Here is a 16710-nt window from a genome sequence, read left to right on the forward strand (position 1 = left end):
AAAAGTTAGTTTAGTGTTTAATTATCAGCATTTTTAAGAAATAAAAATAAAAGAGGAAAGTGAAAGGTGTTAACTACTCTCCTCTGGTCCCTTTTCAACCCTTCTTTTGTTTCATGTTTCTGAATTGTTTTAAAGATATAAAATTGTTGAATTTAGAGATACTATACCATAAAAATAGGAGAAATGATCTTGAATCACACTGCTTTCTTGTTTTCATCAGTCAGAATGGGTCAAATTAAAACCTGAGTTTCACTCAAAACATTTTTCAAAGAATAAATATTTTATACATTGAAATAAAATGATTGTTATTTCACTGAGAAGTTTGTATTGAAATGTGTATTGTCTTCTCTTCCTGTTATCTTCTCTGAAAGATACCAAAAAGATTAAACAACTTGAAGAACAAATTCAAGAATTAGAAAACTTCATATGCTTTTTGCGCAAACAATTGAAAGAAACTGAAGAAAATCATAGGGCAGAAATTTATTCTCTACAGGAGAAGCTTCAAGCCATTAGTGAGGCCACGGTGGACCCAAGGTATCTATTTACTTAAAACTTCATTCAGCAGTATTTGTAGCTTAGTAACAATGATAGTATCATCTGGAATGGTTATTTTAAGAATAAAATATAACTTTAACAAAGAGATAGGATGTAACATTTTTAAGAAATAAGAGCAGGATATAATTCTGTATCTTTGAAATGTGTGAAATAAATGTTGGTATAAACCAAAGACATTTTATTATAGGAATTTTACTTATACTTTTATAAAGATGTTATTATTAATCTATTTTCTGAATTAAAATAAGTCAGGTAGTAGATATTTACTTGTTTATTCTATGCCTAGGCTTTGATATGTTGATGTGGTGAATACTTAAATAATCTAAGTATGATCATTCCACTATGACTTGAATATACTCCATTTGATTGTCTAATGCTCAAATTCATCATATCCCAAATAGAACCCTGATCTATGAGGAGAGAATAAATGATCTTCAATTACCACTGTGTATGTTTTCTTGGATCAGGATCTTCTAAAATTTTCTCCTTCTGTAGCCATCTTCATCCATCCTGACTCCTTTCTGTCATAACTCTCTGCCATTCTATGAAAAAATCTTGGGTTTTTTTTAACCTTCAAAGTACATCAAAATTGTGCCACTCCTTACTGCTCCACTGGTCCCTGCCATTGTTGTGTGTTTCACCTGGATTACTTAACTTCTGTTTACAGTCTGTTCTCTATATAGTCAACACAAGTGCCAGAACCTTTGCTTTTATAATTTCAGTTACATCATGTTACTCTAATCCTCTTCTGCTCTTTACAGTCTCACTAGTCCTGAGGACCATGACATCTTTGACTTTCATTTCCTACTGACTTTCTTATCACTTACTGTTCTCAAACCATATAATCCCATGGGTTTGGGGTTGGAGCTCAGTGGTAAAGTGCTTGCCTGGCTTGTGTGAGGTCCTGGGTTTGATTCTCAGCACCACATATAAATAAATAAAGTAAAGGTCCATTGACAACTAAAAACATTTTTAAAAGATTAAAAAATAAAAAAATAAAACCTCATACATCCCCACTGTGATCCTCAAATATATCACATATCAGTATGCTTCTGCTTTAGGGATTCATTGGCTTTTTCTTCTACCTAGAATGATTATTCTCCAGGTATTTGTATGCCCACACCCTCATCTCTTTTGGATCTTTACTTAGATGTCATGTTCTTAAATAAATTAAAATCGTCCCCAAAGAGTCTGTGTCTTACTTTTCTACTTCATTTTTTCTTAAAATTATTTGTTTTATATGTATGTGTACATTATAATCATTGTGTATGTGCATGTATATGTGTATGTAAATAATGTAGGTATGTAATTTATGTATCCAAATGTATATAAATTTAGAGGAAGTATTGTTTAATTTTGTTTGTCTTCAATTAAGGAATTTAAGCCTTTTAAAAAAACATTTTTATTAGTTGTTATTTTATTTATTTATTTATTTACATGCAGTGCTAAGAATTGAACCCAGTGCCTCATACACACTAGGCAAGTACTTTACCACTGAGCCACAACCCCAGCCTAGGAATTTAAGCTTATCTTTGTCTATTTCAATCACTGATATATTCTAAATCCACATGATTTCTAAATACTAATCTTACCTTATTGTTATAAGATTAGACATTTTAAGAAAACATTGTTACAAAGTAGTGAATGCTTATATAACAATACAGAATTTAGACATACATACCAAAAGATATGTGGGTAGATAAAATTAAAATTAAACTGATTGTAAGTTAAAATTAAACTAACTGTAAGTTAAGAACCTTCTCTTTACTGTTGCCACACTTCATTTCCAATATAAGCAATCATTGTTACTTTTGATATGTATTCTTTCAGACATTTTCCTATTTATATAGACATATATGTTAAAACAGGTTTTTAATGCAAGTGAGAATTTACAAGCTTTTTTAAATCAATAATATATCTTAGATATATCTTTATATACATACATACATGCGCGCGCACACACACACACACACACACACACACACACACACACACATATATATATTTGTATCAGGATTGAATTCAGGGGCTCTTTACCACCAAGCCACATCCTCACTCCTCTTATTTTTTTTTCAGAACTACTGTTTTTATTTAAAATAACTCATGTTCAGATCTACCACATACCAGTTGGGTAATGTTAGACAAATCAAATTTAATGAGCTATTATTTCTATATATGTAGTTTCAATAACTAATTATTTTTTTTTAGTTCTAACAATTTTTTTTCTTCTAACTAGTTATCTAAGACAGTAGAATGCATTTTGACATATCATACATAAATGAATTATAACTTCTCATTCTTTGGTTGTGCATGATGTAGAATATGTGATGTAATCATGTATGTACCTAGGGTAATAATATCTGATTCATTCTACTATCCTTTCTTCCCTCATAACCCTCCCCTCCCCTCATTGCCCTTTGTCTAATCCAAAAAATGTTTATTCTTCCCTACCCCCCCCACCCCATTGTGAATTAGTATCTGCATATCAGACAAAATATTCAGTCTTTGGTTCTTTGGGATTGGCTTATTTAGCTTAGCATGATATTCTCCAGGTCCATCCATTTGCCACCAAATGCCATAATTTCATTCTTATTTAAGGCTGAGTAATACTCCATTGGGAAGATATATATCACACTTTCTTTATCCATTCATCTGTTGAAGGACACCTGGGTTGGTTCTGTAGTTTAGCTATTGTGAATTTAGCTGCTATAAACATGATGTGGCTGCATCACTGTATTATGCTGATTTAAAGCCCTTTGAGTATAAACCTTGGAGTGGGATAACTGGGTCAAATGGTGGTTCCATTCCACGTTTTCTTAGGAATCTCCATGCTGCTTTCTATAGTAGTTGCATCAATTTGCAGTCCCACCAGCAATGTATGAGTGTACCTTTACCCCCACATGCTTGCCAACATTTATTGTTGCATATTTTTTCTTTTTCTTTTTTTGTGGTGCTGAGTATTGAACTAGGGCCTTGGGCATGTGAGGCAAGCAGTCTACCAACTGAGCTATGTCCCTAGGCCTGTTGCTCATATTCTTGATAGTTGCCATTATAACTGGAGTGAGATAGAATCTCATTGTAGTTTTGATTTGCATTTCTCTAATTGCTAGAGATGTTGAATGTATTTTCACATATTTGTTGATCGATTGTGTGTCTTATGAAGTGTCTGTTCAGTTCCTTAGCCCATTTATCGATTGGTTTGTTTTTCTGGTGTTTTTATTGTTTTTTATTTATTTTTTTTTACTTGTTGATGAATCTTTATTTTTAAAATTTATTTATATGTGGTGCTGAGAATCAAACCCTAGGTCCCTCACACATGCCAGGCAAGCACTCTACCACTGAGCCACAACCCCAGCACCTGGTGTTAAGTTTCTTGAGTTTTTTTTTATATATCCTGGGGATTAATGCTCTGAGGTGTATGTGTGGTAAAGGTTTTCTCCCGTTCTGTAGGCACTCTCTTCATGTTATTGATTGTTTGATGTGAAGAACCATTTTAGTTTGAATCTTTTTATTGATTCTTGCTTATAGTTCTTGTGCTCTAGAAATCTTGTTAAGGAGGTCAGTTCCTAAGCTGAGATGGTAGAGTTAGGACCTACTTTTTCTTCTGTTAAATGCATGATCTCTGTTCTAGTGCCTAAATCCTTGATCCACTTTGAATTGAATTTTGTGCAAGATTAGAGATAGAGGTTTAATTTCATTTTGCTTCATGTGGATTTTCAGTTTTCCCAGCACCATTTGTTGAATAGGCTATCTTTTCTCCATGAGTATTTTTGTCACCTTTGTCTAGTATGAGATAACTGTATTTATATGGGTTTGTCTCTATGTCTTCTATTCTGTATCATTGGCCTATGTGTCTGTTTTGGTGCCAGTGTCATCCCATTGTTTTTTGTTGTTGCTGTTATGGCTCTGTAGTATAATTTAAGTTCTGGTATTATGATGCCTCTTGCTTCACTTTTCTTCCTAAGGATTGCGTTGGCTATTCTGGGTCTCTTTTTTTCCAAATGAATTTCATGATTGCTTTTTCTAGTTCTACAAAGAATGTCATTGGAATTTTAATAGGAATTGCATTAAATCTATAGAATGCTTTTGGTAGTATGGCCATTTTGACAATGTTAATTCTGCCTATCCAAGAACATGGGAGATATTTCCATCTTCTAAGGTCTTCAATTTTTTTCTTTAATGTTCTGTAGTTTTCACTGTAGAGGTCTTTCACCTCTTTTGTTAGATTGATTCCAAATATTCTATTTTATTTTTTGACGCTATTGTGAATGGGGTAGTTTTCCTAATTTCTTTTTCAGTGGCTTTATCACTGATATATAGGAATGCATTTGATGTATGGTTGTTAATTTTATATCCTGCTACTTTGCTCAATTTCATTCATTAATTCTAGAAGTTTTCTGGTTGATTTTTTAGGTCTTCTAAATATAGAATCATATTGTCAGCAAATAGTAATAATTTGAGTTCTTTTTCTATTTGTATCCCTTTTATTTCTTTCTTCTGTCTACTTGCCCTGGCTACTTTCCAGGATTATATCGAATAAAAGTGGTAAAAAAAAAAAAAAGGTATTCTTGTCTTTCTGCAGTTCGTAGATGGAATGCCTTCAGTTTTTCTCCATTTAGAATGATTTTGGTCTTGGGTTTAGCATGTATAGCTTTTACAGTGTTGAGATTTGTTTCTACTATCCCTAGTTTTTCTAGTGTTTTAAACATTAAAGGGTGCTTTATTTTGTCAAATGCTTTTTGTGCTCCAATTGAAATGATTATATGATTCTTCTTGAAGTCTATTGATGTGATGAATTACATTTATTTATTTCTGTATGTTGAACCAACCTTGAATCCCACTTGAATATGATGCACTATTGTTTTAGTCAGCTTTTTTATTTCTGTTACTAAAAGATCTGACCAGAACAATTTTAAGAGAGGAAAAGGACTCATGGTGTTATTTGAGGGCTCATCGTGTTTAGACGTCTTAGTCCATAGAAGGCCAGCTCCATCCCTTGGGCTTTGAGGTAAGGCAGAACATCTGGAAGAAGAGTGTGCCACAGGGAAGGAGTTCACATAGTGATCAGGAAACAGAGTCAGAGACTTCACTCTCCAGATACACAATATATACCCCATATAGAGACTCCACTCTCCATATAAAAAATGTATACTCCATAGCCATCCCCCCAATTCCCATCTCCTCCAGCCATACCCTGCCACTTCATTTAATTCCTATCGGGGATTAATTCACTGATTAGGTTAGTCATTTCTCTTCTGAATCTTCTTGCATTGTCTTATGTGAACTTTTGGGGGATACTTCACAACCAAACCATAACAACTATATTTTTAATGTTTTTATATGTAAGTTGCCAGAATTGTATACAGAAGTTTTGCATCTATGTTCATTAGGGATATTGGTCTGAAGTTATCTTTCCTTGATGTGTCTTTGTCTGATTTTGATATCAGGTGATACTAGCTTCATAGAATGAGTTTGGAAGAGTTCCCTCCTTTTCTGTTTCATGAAATAGTTTGAGGCTTATTGGTATTAATTCATCAAAGGTCTTGTAATACTGGGTAAGAATCTTTTTCGTCCTGGGCGTTACTTAAATGGTTGGCTTTTGATGACTTCTTCTATTTTATTGCTTGAAATTGATCTGTTTAAATTGTGTATGTCCTCCTAATTCCATTTGGGTAGCTCATTTGTCTCTAGAAATTTGTTGATGTCTTTAAATTTTTCATTTTTATTGCAGTATAAATTTTCAAAATAGCTTCTGATTCTCTACTGTATTTCAACAGTATCTGTTGTAATATTTTTTGTCATTATGAATTTTAGTGATTTGAGTTTTCTGTCTTCATTAGCACAATTGAGTTTATCAATTTTATTTATTTTTTCAAAGACACAAATTTTTGTTTTGTTAATATTTTAATTGTTCCAATTATTTCAATTTCATTTATTTCAGCTCTGATTTTAATTATTTCCTGTCTTCTACTGCTTTTGGTGTTGATTTGTTTTTCTTTTTCTAGGGCTTTGAGATCTTATGTTAGGTCATTTACTCATTGACTTTCCGTTCTTTTAATGAATTTAGCTTAATAGTGTCCCAGAGATTTTGACAAGTTGTATTAGTTCTCATTTATCTCTGGTAAGTATTTTAAAAATTTCTTCCCTGATTTCTTCTTATATCCATTGGTTAGTCTCTAGGTGTTGGAGTTTTTATTTTTTATTGTATCAATTATTTCTAATTTCATTCCATTATGATCTGATAGAATGCAGGGTATAATCTCTTTTTTATTTCATAATTGTTGCTTTGTGGCATATTTTAGAGAAGAGTCTGTATGCTGCTGAGAAGAACATGTATTCGTTGATGGATATAATACTCTTTATATGTCTGTTAAGTATAAATTATTGACTATATTATTAAGTTCTATAGTTTTTTTGTTTAGTTTTTGTTTGACGATCTATCCAGTAGTGAGATAGGTTTGTTAAAGTCACTCAGTATTATTGTATTATGGTCTATTTAATTCTTGAAATTGAGGAAGGGTTTGTTTGATATATGTAGATGCTCCATTGTTTGGGGCATAAATATTTAACGTATTATGTCTTGTTGATGTATAATTCCCTTAAGCAGTATGAAATGTCTTCTTTGTCCCTTCTGATTAACTTTTGGCTTGAAGTACACTTTATCTGACATGGGGATAGAAACCCCTGTTTGTTTACTCAGTCCATGTGAGTGATATGTTTTTTCCCGTCCTTTCATTTTCACTGTGTGGATGTCTTTGCTTATGAGGTGAGTCTCTTGGAGACAACAGATTTTGGGGTTTTGTTTTTTTAATCCAATCTGCCAATCTATGTCTTTTGGGTTTATTAGTTTAGACCATTAACATTATTTTTGAGATATGATTTGTGTTCCCAGTCATTTTAGATTATTTCTACTTTTTAATTTGAATTAATTTCTCCTTTGATTGATTATTCCTTTTGTATGGCTCCTCCCTTTGTTGATTTTTGACTTTTTTTCCATCTTCATGGAATATTTTGTTGATAATGTTTTATAGCACAGATTTTCTAGTTATGAATTCTTTTAACTTTTTTTTTTATTATGGAAGGTTTTTATTTCATCTTTAAATCTGAAGTTTTATTTTGTTAGATATAAAATTCTTGGTTGGCATCCATCTTCTTCAGAACTAGGTATATATTATTCCAGGACCTCCTGGCTTTGAGGGTCTGGGTTGAAAAATCACCTGAGATCCTAATTAGTTTCCCTCTATATATAATCTGATATTTTTTCTCTCATAACCTTTAAAATTCAATCCTTATTTTCTATATTTGACCTTTTTTAAATGATGTGTCTTGATGTGGATCTGTTGTGATCTTGTACATTTGAGGTCCTCTTGTATTTGATTTTCCATTTCATTCTTCAGATTTTGGAAATTTTTTCATATTATTTCATTGAAAAACTGGGCATTCCTTTGGTTTGTATCTCTATGCCTTCACCTATCCCGATAAATCTTAATTTGGTCTTTTCTTGTTATTTCATCATTCTTGGAAGTTCTGTTCATGGTTTCTTACCATCTTCCCTGTGTAGTCAACTTTATTTTCAAAATTATATATTTTGTCTTTATTGCCTGAGGTTCTATCTTCCAAATGGTCTAGTCTATTGATAATAATTTCCATTGAATTTTTAATTGGTTTATTGATTGTTTCATTTTGAGGATTTCTGGGGTTGTTGTTGTTATTGTTGTCATTTTCTGAGAATCTCTGCCTCTGCAATGATCTTTTACCTCCTCAAATTTATCTCTGATTTTATTCCCTATATCATTCTTTATGTACCAGGTCAGTCTAATATGTACATTCTAAATTCCTTTTCTACATTTCTTTTACTGTGTTGTCTATGGGTTTAATTATTGGATCATCTTGGTTTGTTTGGGCCACTTTGTTCCATTGTTTTCTCATGTTGTTCTTATGTCTGTCCTTCTAGCAGTGTGGATTTCAAGCAGTACAGTGTCTACCCTGTATTTTAATAGTGTCCCTGAAGATTTCTAGTACCTCGCCTTTAAGGAAGAGACAAATAATAACTGCACCCAATACAAACAATATACAGCCTTAAACCAAATAGCTCCTATTAAGGCATCCACAGTTTTATTCCATTAAACTGAAATGATGTGTTCAATTATTGTCTACAATACAAACATTAAGTTTGCAAAAAAGTTTACAGTTTCCATTGGTGGACAAAGAGAGAACAAAAGTCATGTAGGGTGTGATGTTTATGAGGAAGGATCAGAAAAGATAGAAGTTAAAAAATTATAGGAAGAATGAAGGGAGGACTTTAAATAGAGGTTGGGTGTTAGCAAGAGAAAAGTGAGAAAGAGAATACAAGGAAACAGATAAATGAGATGGGAATATATATATAATTTTTTAAAAGAAAATAATAAACTGTAATGTACTATTCAGATATCCCAGTCCTCAATAAAATGATCCATGAAAAATACTTGGTTTCAAAAATGGTAGACATGTGAGAGAAGAAAAAAAAGGAATCTGGATGAAAAATTGAACACTTTTTTCCATTTGCTGTTCAAGTTTCTCAGCTTCTCTTCTGCGCAGTTAGGTCTGTTGTCTGGAATTTGATGCTAGCTCTACCCTCAGGGTAGTTAGGGTTGCTAGGGTGAGAGTGTTAGTCCTGGAAGCGGAACTACTAGAGCCAAGGTGTAGGCTTAGGTACGTTCCAATCTCTTCACTGCGTGCCTATTGGTCTGAAGATTTTAAGTCATCACACCTCCAAGGCTCAGCAATTGTCTGTCCACATTGGAAGACCGTACCTCGGGAATCTCCTTTAGGTTCTACACATGTGATGTAGGAATCTGTTCTTAGCCCACTGCTTTGCCTGCAGACCCCATGAACCCTGGTCGTCATTTGGTCTCCAAACTTGATCTCTTCCTTTGCCTGTCCTTTCAAATTCACAGTCAGGCACTTCTCTTCCAGCCAGTACTGCAAGCAGCTGATTGGATGGGGAGGGAAAAGCCAGGTGGGTTTCCTTGATCAGTATTCTCCTGTGTAAATGTCCCTCCATGCTTGATTTTCTCCAGTCACTTTGGAACACTCTCTATCACACAGCATGGGTTTGCCTTGCACATTTTTGGGGCCAGACTTTGATCTGCCAATAATTGACTCACCTAGCTGCAGGACCCCAGCCACTGCTTCACAAGGGTTCTTTCTGCTGTCCTCCATGCATGCCGCCAAAAAGCTGGTGGCTTCCCTCCTGTACACAGATGCTGTGCAGCACAGCTTACTGATTTTTTTTTGTTGTTGTTTTTTGAGCAGTATCTCCGAGCTCTTAAGCTCTCCATACCGCAAAACACCTCTGTTTTCCTAGGAATGGGGATTCCTTTATTGCTTTACTACATTCACATAGGGATTATTCTGGTTTGTACTTCCAGCTATTTTACAGCTCTGGAGCTGGGGATCTTTCCCCCTTATTTTATTATACAAGATCTCTTGAGTCCATGATCTGTTTTGAGTATCCAGTATTAAATTCCAGTTAAGTCCTTCCTAGTTCTGGACCATTCACCCATCTTGTTGAAAAAAGTGACCTTTTTGCTTTTCTTGGTTCACTCCACAGATCTGTCAGGGAAGCAAATACTTTATTCAGCCATCTTCCTGCATTTCCAACCCCCCCTTTTTTTTTGAAAGAGAGTCTCACTAAATTGCTAAGGCTCATCCTGAATTTTTGATCCTCCTGCCTCAACCTCCCAAATTTCTGGAGTTGCAAGCACACACCACTTACCTGGCTCTTTTAATATATTTAATCCAATATAATCTATTCTATATTATTATATGTTTTGTGTCTGTGTAATTTAGATATCCATGTAATATGAATAATATGTATCATATATCTTAGGTATATAAGTAGTGTGTAGTATCAGTGTATATAGTATGTTATATTATGTACACTGTTGCTATATAAGCATATCTAAGATGTTATTTTTAAAAGAATTATTAAAAATGTTTTTTTACATAATAAATTTTTTATCATACATTTATACTGAAATTCATTAAATGACATAATATTCATTGTTACTTTTAATTGGAAAACTTAGTCAAAAATGTTTTAAGTTACAATACTTGTAACCCTGGGGGAACTATCATTTTTGTCTTCCCACTGCCTCAGTACACGTTATGCATGGTAGAAACTTTGGATAAAACACACAACACTAATTTTTTTTATACTTTTTTATTTATATTAGCTTCTCTGTTGATTCAGTGGTAATTAAAGAATCTGATGTACAGAAATCAGTAGTACATCCTGGAAGTTGTCTAAAAAAGAATATTGATCATGCAATAGAGGTATGTTATTTTTAATCTTCATTTTTAAACAGTTATGTACACTGATACTTTTTCTTACTATCAATTTTATGTCTTCAGTTTTGTAATTATGTAGTAAATATTTGGCTAAGATTAAGCATAAATCATGAGGATAATACCTTATATAAAAGATCCAGAATGTCTATAGAAATATTTTTCATAGCGTAGGAAAAACACAGGGAAAGTTAAATTTGAGAATTTTCCTCCCCTATTACAGTTTAATTTTTTTCTTTGTAACATTTCTTTTTGAACTGTGTAACAAATCAGCTTCAGTACCATGGCCAACATAGTCTTTTCTTCCCATTATGGAAGCGGAGGGTATCTTCAGAATGGTGTATAGGATTCCCTAAAATCCAAGGTGCTAGGGCTGGAATAATGGATCAGGCCATCTTCCAACAGAAATAATGATAGAAAAAAGCTTTTTTTTACCATGCTTGCCACTGAACCACTCTCTGCCTGTCCTCGACATTGTATTATTCAAAACTTTTTTCAACCCCCAACTGCATCTTCATCTTCACTAAATAATTCTAAATTCTAGTAAAAATTAAAATCACTGACTATTGCCCATTCTCATTCTGGATATTAAGAAGAGATATGAGCCACACTCATCCCTTATTAAATGTCTGTTGGATGAAATTCAAATGATTGGTAAATAAACAAATACTATCATGTTGACAGTATATCAACATTTCTAAAAGAAGATGTATTTTTTTAATTGATAAAAATAATTTGTATGTGGAAAATGGTGTTCTTTTAATAAATACCAAGAAGAAAATTTGCTCATGATTTCATTATCAAACATAGCCACTTGTTAACATTTTACCTATGTCTTATTAATTATATTTAAGTATCCTTAACCCACCCTAGAATTTATGCTAATAATTACAGATATGTAAATATATTTCTCTCTTTGCATCTTTAAGTTTATAGTAAGTGTAATTATTTTGTAGGATTATTAGATTAAATGTTTTTAGTTAAAAGATAACTGAAATTTATTTTTACTTGAAAGTGTCCAAAAATAGTGATATTTTTGGAATATTGACTACGTCCTTAAAATTAATGGTATAAAATCAGTGTAAATTGTCATATTTCACCCTTCAATTTAGTTTTCTAAGGAATGTGGAATGAAACAAGAAACAAATATGGTTAAATTTTTGGAAAAACAATACCAAGAAAGATTAGAAGAAGAAATAGCTAAGGTAAGTTTATAGTTTATCTGCAAGGTTTTCTTGGTTTATAGATTTTCTTGATCTTTGAACTGTCAAAAAAAGCATGGATTTTATTGATGGTATGTACTTTGTTTTTATTTGTAAGTTTCATATATAGTCCATCAAACATGATGTTATAGTTAGAAAAGTTTTGCTTGTTTTATTTTAAAAGGCAGGCAGTAAAACACTTTGATGTTAAATTTATTGAAAAATAGCCTATCTCTGTATCACTTTATCAGAGGATTTATTTTTGTTTTTAAAACTATCAGGCCAGGCTTTTTTCTAATTCATATAATTTTGAGTAATGACCCACTTTTTAAATCCAGCTGGTATTTATAAATCTAATCCTTTTTTGTTTGTTTGATTGATTTCTTTAGGTCATTGTGTCAATGAGCGTTGCATTTGCTCAACAAACTGAACTATCTAGGCTATCAAAGGGAAAAGAAAATACTATGTCATCAAAACAAGCACTTACTTTCTGTCAGCAAAATGAAAAACATTATTTTAATGAAATGAAATTATCTCAGGATCAAATTAATCTTCAGACCTCTGATGCATTGGACATGAAATTTAAAGAAGAATTTAAGCCACTTAGTAAAGAGTTAGGAGAAGATGGAGAAGTTCTATTACCAAACAGTGATCATCTTGATGATATAATAGAATCAGAGGTCCACCAACTAACTATTTCAGAAGAAATGTTCTCCAAAGACAAAACATTTATTGTTAGCGAATCTGTAAGTATGCTTCTTTGAATATAAAAAAGAAAAACTTATAATAATATCTTCAGTTTAAAACAGTAGCAATAATGCTGATTAATAGAGAATGAAAGTATGAAGTCCAGTCTTGACTTTAATGTATTTTATTAATTATAAGGTATTTGATTAAGTGAAACAATATTGGTGTGAAGTATAAAATAAATCAGGTCATAGTATTCTTGGTTGTCTTATGGACATAGTACATGTTAAGTTCTCATTGTAAATTATACCTGTGTTAATTTTATTTAAACTAATTGAAGATTAATTATATTATAACTAGGTAATACCTGTGGCCAAATGATTTGCTCAATGAAATGTAAGAACATAAAAGGAAATTGCTACGAATTCAAGAAGACAATTCAAAGTATCTTATTATCTATATACTAATTCTTTTTTCTTGTTAGTTGAGGATCTGTTACCCCAACGAATTGCAGCCTTTATTAGAAAACAATAAATTCTACTTCTTTTAAAATTATCTGAATTTCAAATTTATTTTATGTGTTCATGATAGATATATCTTGTTCAGAGGAGTATTCAAATAAAACTGTCAGCTTTTTATGCAATGCAAAACTTGTGAAATGTTTATGAAAACTAATTTAGCTGTAGCTGTTCAAGGCAGAATGATTTTAATTAGTATCATAAGGGATTGAAGTATTCATAGAACCTATTGACTTGTCATGAGTGTGAGAAACTCATAAATGTAAAGCATTTATTTCCAAATAAAATTTATTATAATTTTTCTTTGAATAAGCAGTTTTCTATAATACTGTGATGACCAATGAATAAAAATTAAATAGGCAAAATTCCTTATATTTTGTGAACTTAATTTTTAAAAATATTTTTCTAGTTGTATATGGACATAATACCTTTATTTTATTTGTTTATTTTTATGTGGTTCCCAGGATTGAACCCAGTGCCTCATGCATGCTAGGCAAGCGCTCTACTACTGAGGCACAACCCTGGCCCTATAAACTTTGCGTGTGTGTGTGTGTGTGTGTGTGTTGTTGTTGTTGTTTATATTATTTCCCCATTATAAAATATCAAGAGATATAAAGGAGTTATAACTTCATTAAGAGAAGGGGCTAGAGATGTAGCTTGGTGGTAGAGCACTTGCCCAGCATGTGTGAGGCCCTGGGATCAATCTCTAGTATGGGCGGAAAAAAAAGTGGATGGGGTGGGGGTTGGAGGGGGTGGATAAAGTATTTTGTTTTTCTCTGTTAGAATTAGATTTTAGCTAAACTATCTTGTAAGTAGCTGTTTCCTTTTGGAAAATAACATATATGGTGGTAATAAATTAACTTCATGTTGTTTTGGAATTATAAATAAGAAAAATACTTTTTTAAAAAAAGTGATTTATGGGCTGGGGTTGTGGCTCAGTGGTAGAGCACTTGCCTTGCATGGGTGAGGCACTAGGTTCGATCCTCAGCACCACATAAAATAAATGAAAAAAGGTATTATGTTCATCTACAACTAAAAAATAATTTTTTAAAAAAAAGTGATTTATGCTTTTGTTTAATAATAAAACTAAAACTCAGATGCTTTATGTTGTTAATAGAATTGTTTTCATATTCAGTTAAAGTATCAGTGCTGACTAATTACCACAAAATATGTTATGATTGAGTTTTTTGCTTGTTTTTTTTTCCTATCAAAGATTCATGGTAAGATGTTGACATCAAGCATGGATGCTTCTAGACAAATGATGTCAAACGAAGAACAGTTGGAAGATATGAGGCAAGACCTTGTACGACAGTATGAAGAACATCAACAGGCCACAGAACTGTTGAGGCAGGCACACATGAGACACATGGAGCAGCTACAAGAAGAGATTAAGAGACTTAATAGACAGTTACCCCAGGTATGGAATTTTAGAGTCTCTTTTCTCCTCAATTGAAATAATGGTATTTTTTATGTGGCTTTTTTTTAAGTCAAAATTATTTTTCCTAGATACAAATAAATTACAAATACTTAACATCAGGAAGTTCCTGGGATCAACTTTAGACCTTGTTAGGCACACCTAACTCAACTGATATAATGTGCATTATCATTTTATTTAACTGCCTTTCAGACACTGGAAATGTGACTACAATATAAATTTAAAAATTCTATTGACCATACATAGCTAAAGCACTTTGAGAGTTTTAGAAATATTATACTGAGGTACTTGAGTATACAGTTGCTGACATTCACTTTTTCAATGTTCATTTGTAGTTCTGTGAGTCTACCAATTACCATCTCCAAGGCTTATCTTTATCTATCTTTAATCCATCTTTTTAATCATGAATGGAAATCTTCTGAAGTAATCTGTTTCTAGAACTCTCTCCAAGGACACATCTCTTGTTGATTAGAGAAATTCAAATTTATATAACATTCTTTTCTAAATTTAAATATCTCATGGTATTTGGGAGGTATATTCTTATCAACTGCTATATAAAATATACTCACAACATTATTGCAGAAAAGCAAGAAATATTTACATGAAAGTTCTTATGAAAACAAATTTATTGAATTTAATTTTGAAAACTAAAACGTGTATTTTTTAAATATAAAATAATAGGGAAATTGATATTTGAGAATAAAATATATCATTTGAAAAATCAGTTTTGCGGGGCTGGGGGTGTGGCTCAGGCGGTAGCGCGCTCACCTGGCATGCGTGCAGCCCGGGTTCGATCCTCAGCACCACATACAAAGATGTTGTGTCCGCCGAGAACTAAAAGATAAATATTAAAAAAAAAATTCTCTCTCTTTCTCTCTCTCTCTCTCTCTCTCCTTTAAAAAAAAAAGAAAAATCAGTTTTGCTTTTCTTCATTGCATTTTGTGAATTTGTTCTTCTAAAATTTCAATGCAAAAATTGACAGAGAAAATATTACTCGAACTATACAAATTCCTGAATATTTAAGTTTAAATAACTTTTTTTCTAAAGTTGCGAATTTTGCATTGAACTTCATATGTGCCTTTTAATCCCTAATAATGAAATATGAATCATAAGGTAGAACCAAGGTCTCTTGGTCCCAAGGGGTTAAAAGAAATCTGCTTGATGTTTCTGCTTTTTACCTCTATCGCAATCAATATTCTTGCATGACCTCTTTTCTTATTTAGAGATCCTCATTAAATAACAAAAACCTGGTTTCAGAAAGAGAAAGGGTGCTTTTAGAAGAGTTGGAAGCACTAAAGCAGCTGTCTTTTGCTGAAAGAGAGAAGCTGTGTTGTGAGCTGCACAGCAGCAGTACGCAAACACAGGTAGTATTGACTTTGGTGCATTTAGGAACAGTAGATCAACAATGCAGTAGGATTTGTTTGTCTTTATTGTTGGTAGGTGACGTATTTTTATAGTTACTGAGCTTAACATATTGGTGATCACTTAGATGTAAGGTAGGTGGAGTCAAAATGCCTTGCTTTCTGTTTAAGATAATTTGAATCTGGCATTGCTGTAGGAGAAACTGTTGTTCTACCAAGGAGCAACCTTTATTGACAACGCTTATTGCCACACTATGTAGAGTATATTAGTTTGAAGCCATTAAAACATTTTTCATCTCTACACTTGAATGTTTTATCCTTTTCTTGATACTGCTGATCTCTTGATAAATTGTAGTTAAATATTATTTCAAGCACTTTCTGGTTCACATCATACCAGTACAGAAGAATGATATGCTGTTTTTAAGATGACAGGTTTTCTTTCTGTCTTGTCCTCTCTGCCGTTGCACAAACTTAAACAGAATGAAAATGAAAACCAAAGGGAAATTGAGGAACAGATATTGAAAGAAAAGGAAATGGACAGAAAACCTGAAGATATACCTCCTGATAGTCTGTCCAGTGAGAGCTATACAAAATGTGTATTTTTTCAGTGCAAAGTCAATTAA

General features: G+C 32.5%; 1 protein-coding gene across 1 annotated transcript in view; it reads left to right on the forward strand.

Annotated features, from left to right (window-relative positions):
• The window catches only part of LOC143389055 (A-kinase anchor protein 9-like), a 77429-nt gene extending 60719 nt beyond the window's left edge, over nt 1-16710 (forward strand). Inside the window, 7 exon segments of the mRNA XM_077108299.1 lie at nt 357-534; nt 10773-10872; nt 11997-12089; nt 12476-12832; nt 14505-14708; nt 15950-16090; nt 16567-16710. Of these exon segments, the coding sequence (XP_076964414.1) occupies nt 357-534; nt 10773-10872; nt 11997-12089; nt 12476-12832; nt 14505-14708; nt 15950-16090; nt 16567-16710 (1217 nt within the window).

The sequence above is a fragment of the Callospermophilus lateralis genome, unplaced genomic scaffold, assembly GCF_048772815.1.
Source record: "Callospermophilus lateralis isolate mCalLat2 unplaced genomic scaffold, mCalLat2.hap1 Scaffold_43, whole genome shotgun sequence".
Taxonomy (NCBI): Eukaryota; Metazoa; Chordata; class Mammalia; order Rodentia; family Sciuridae; genus Callospermophilus; species Callospermophilus lateralis.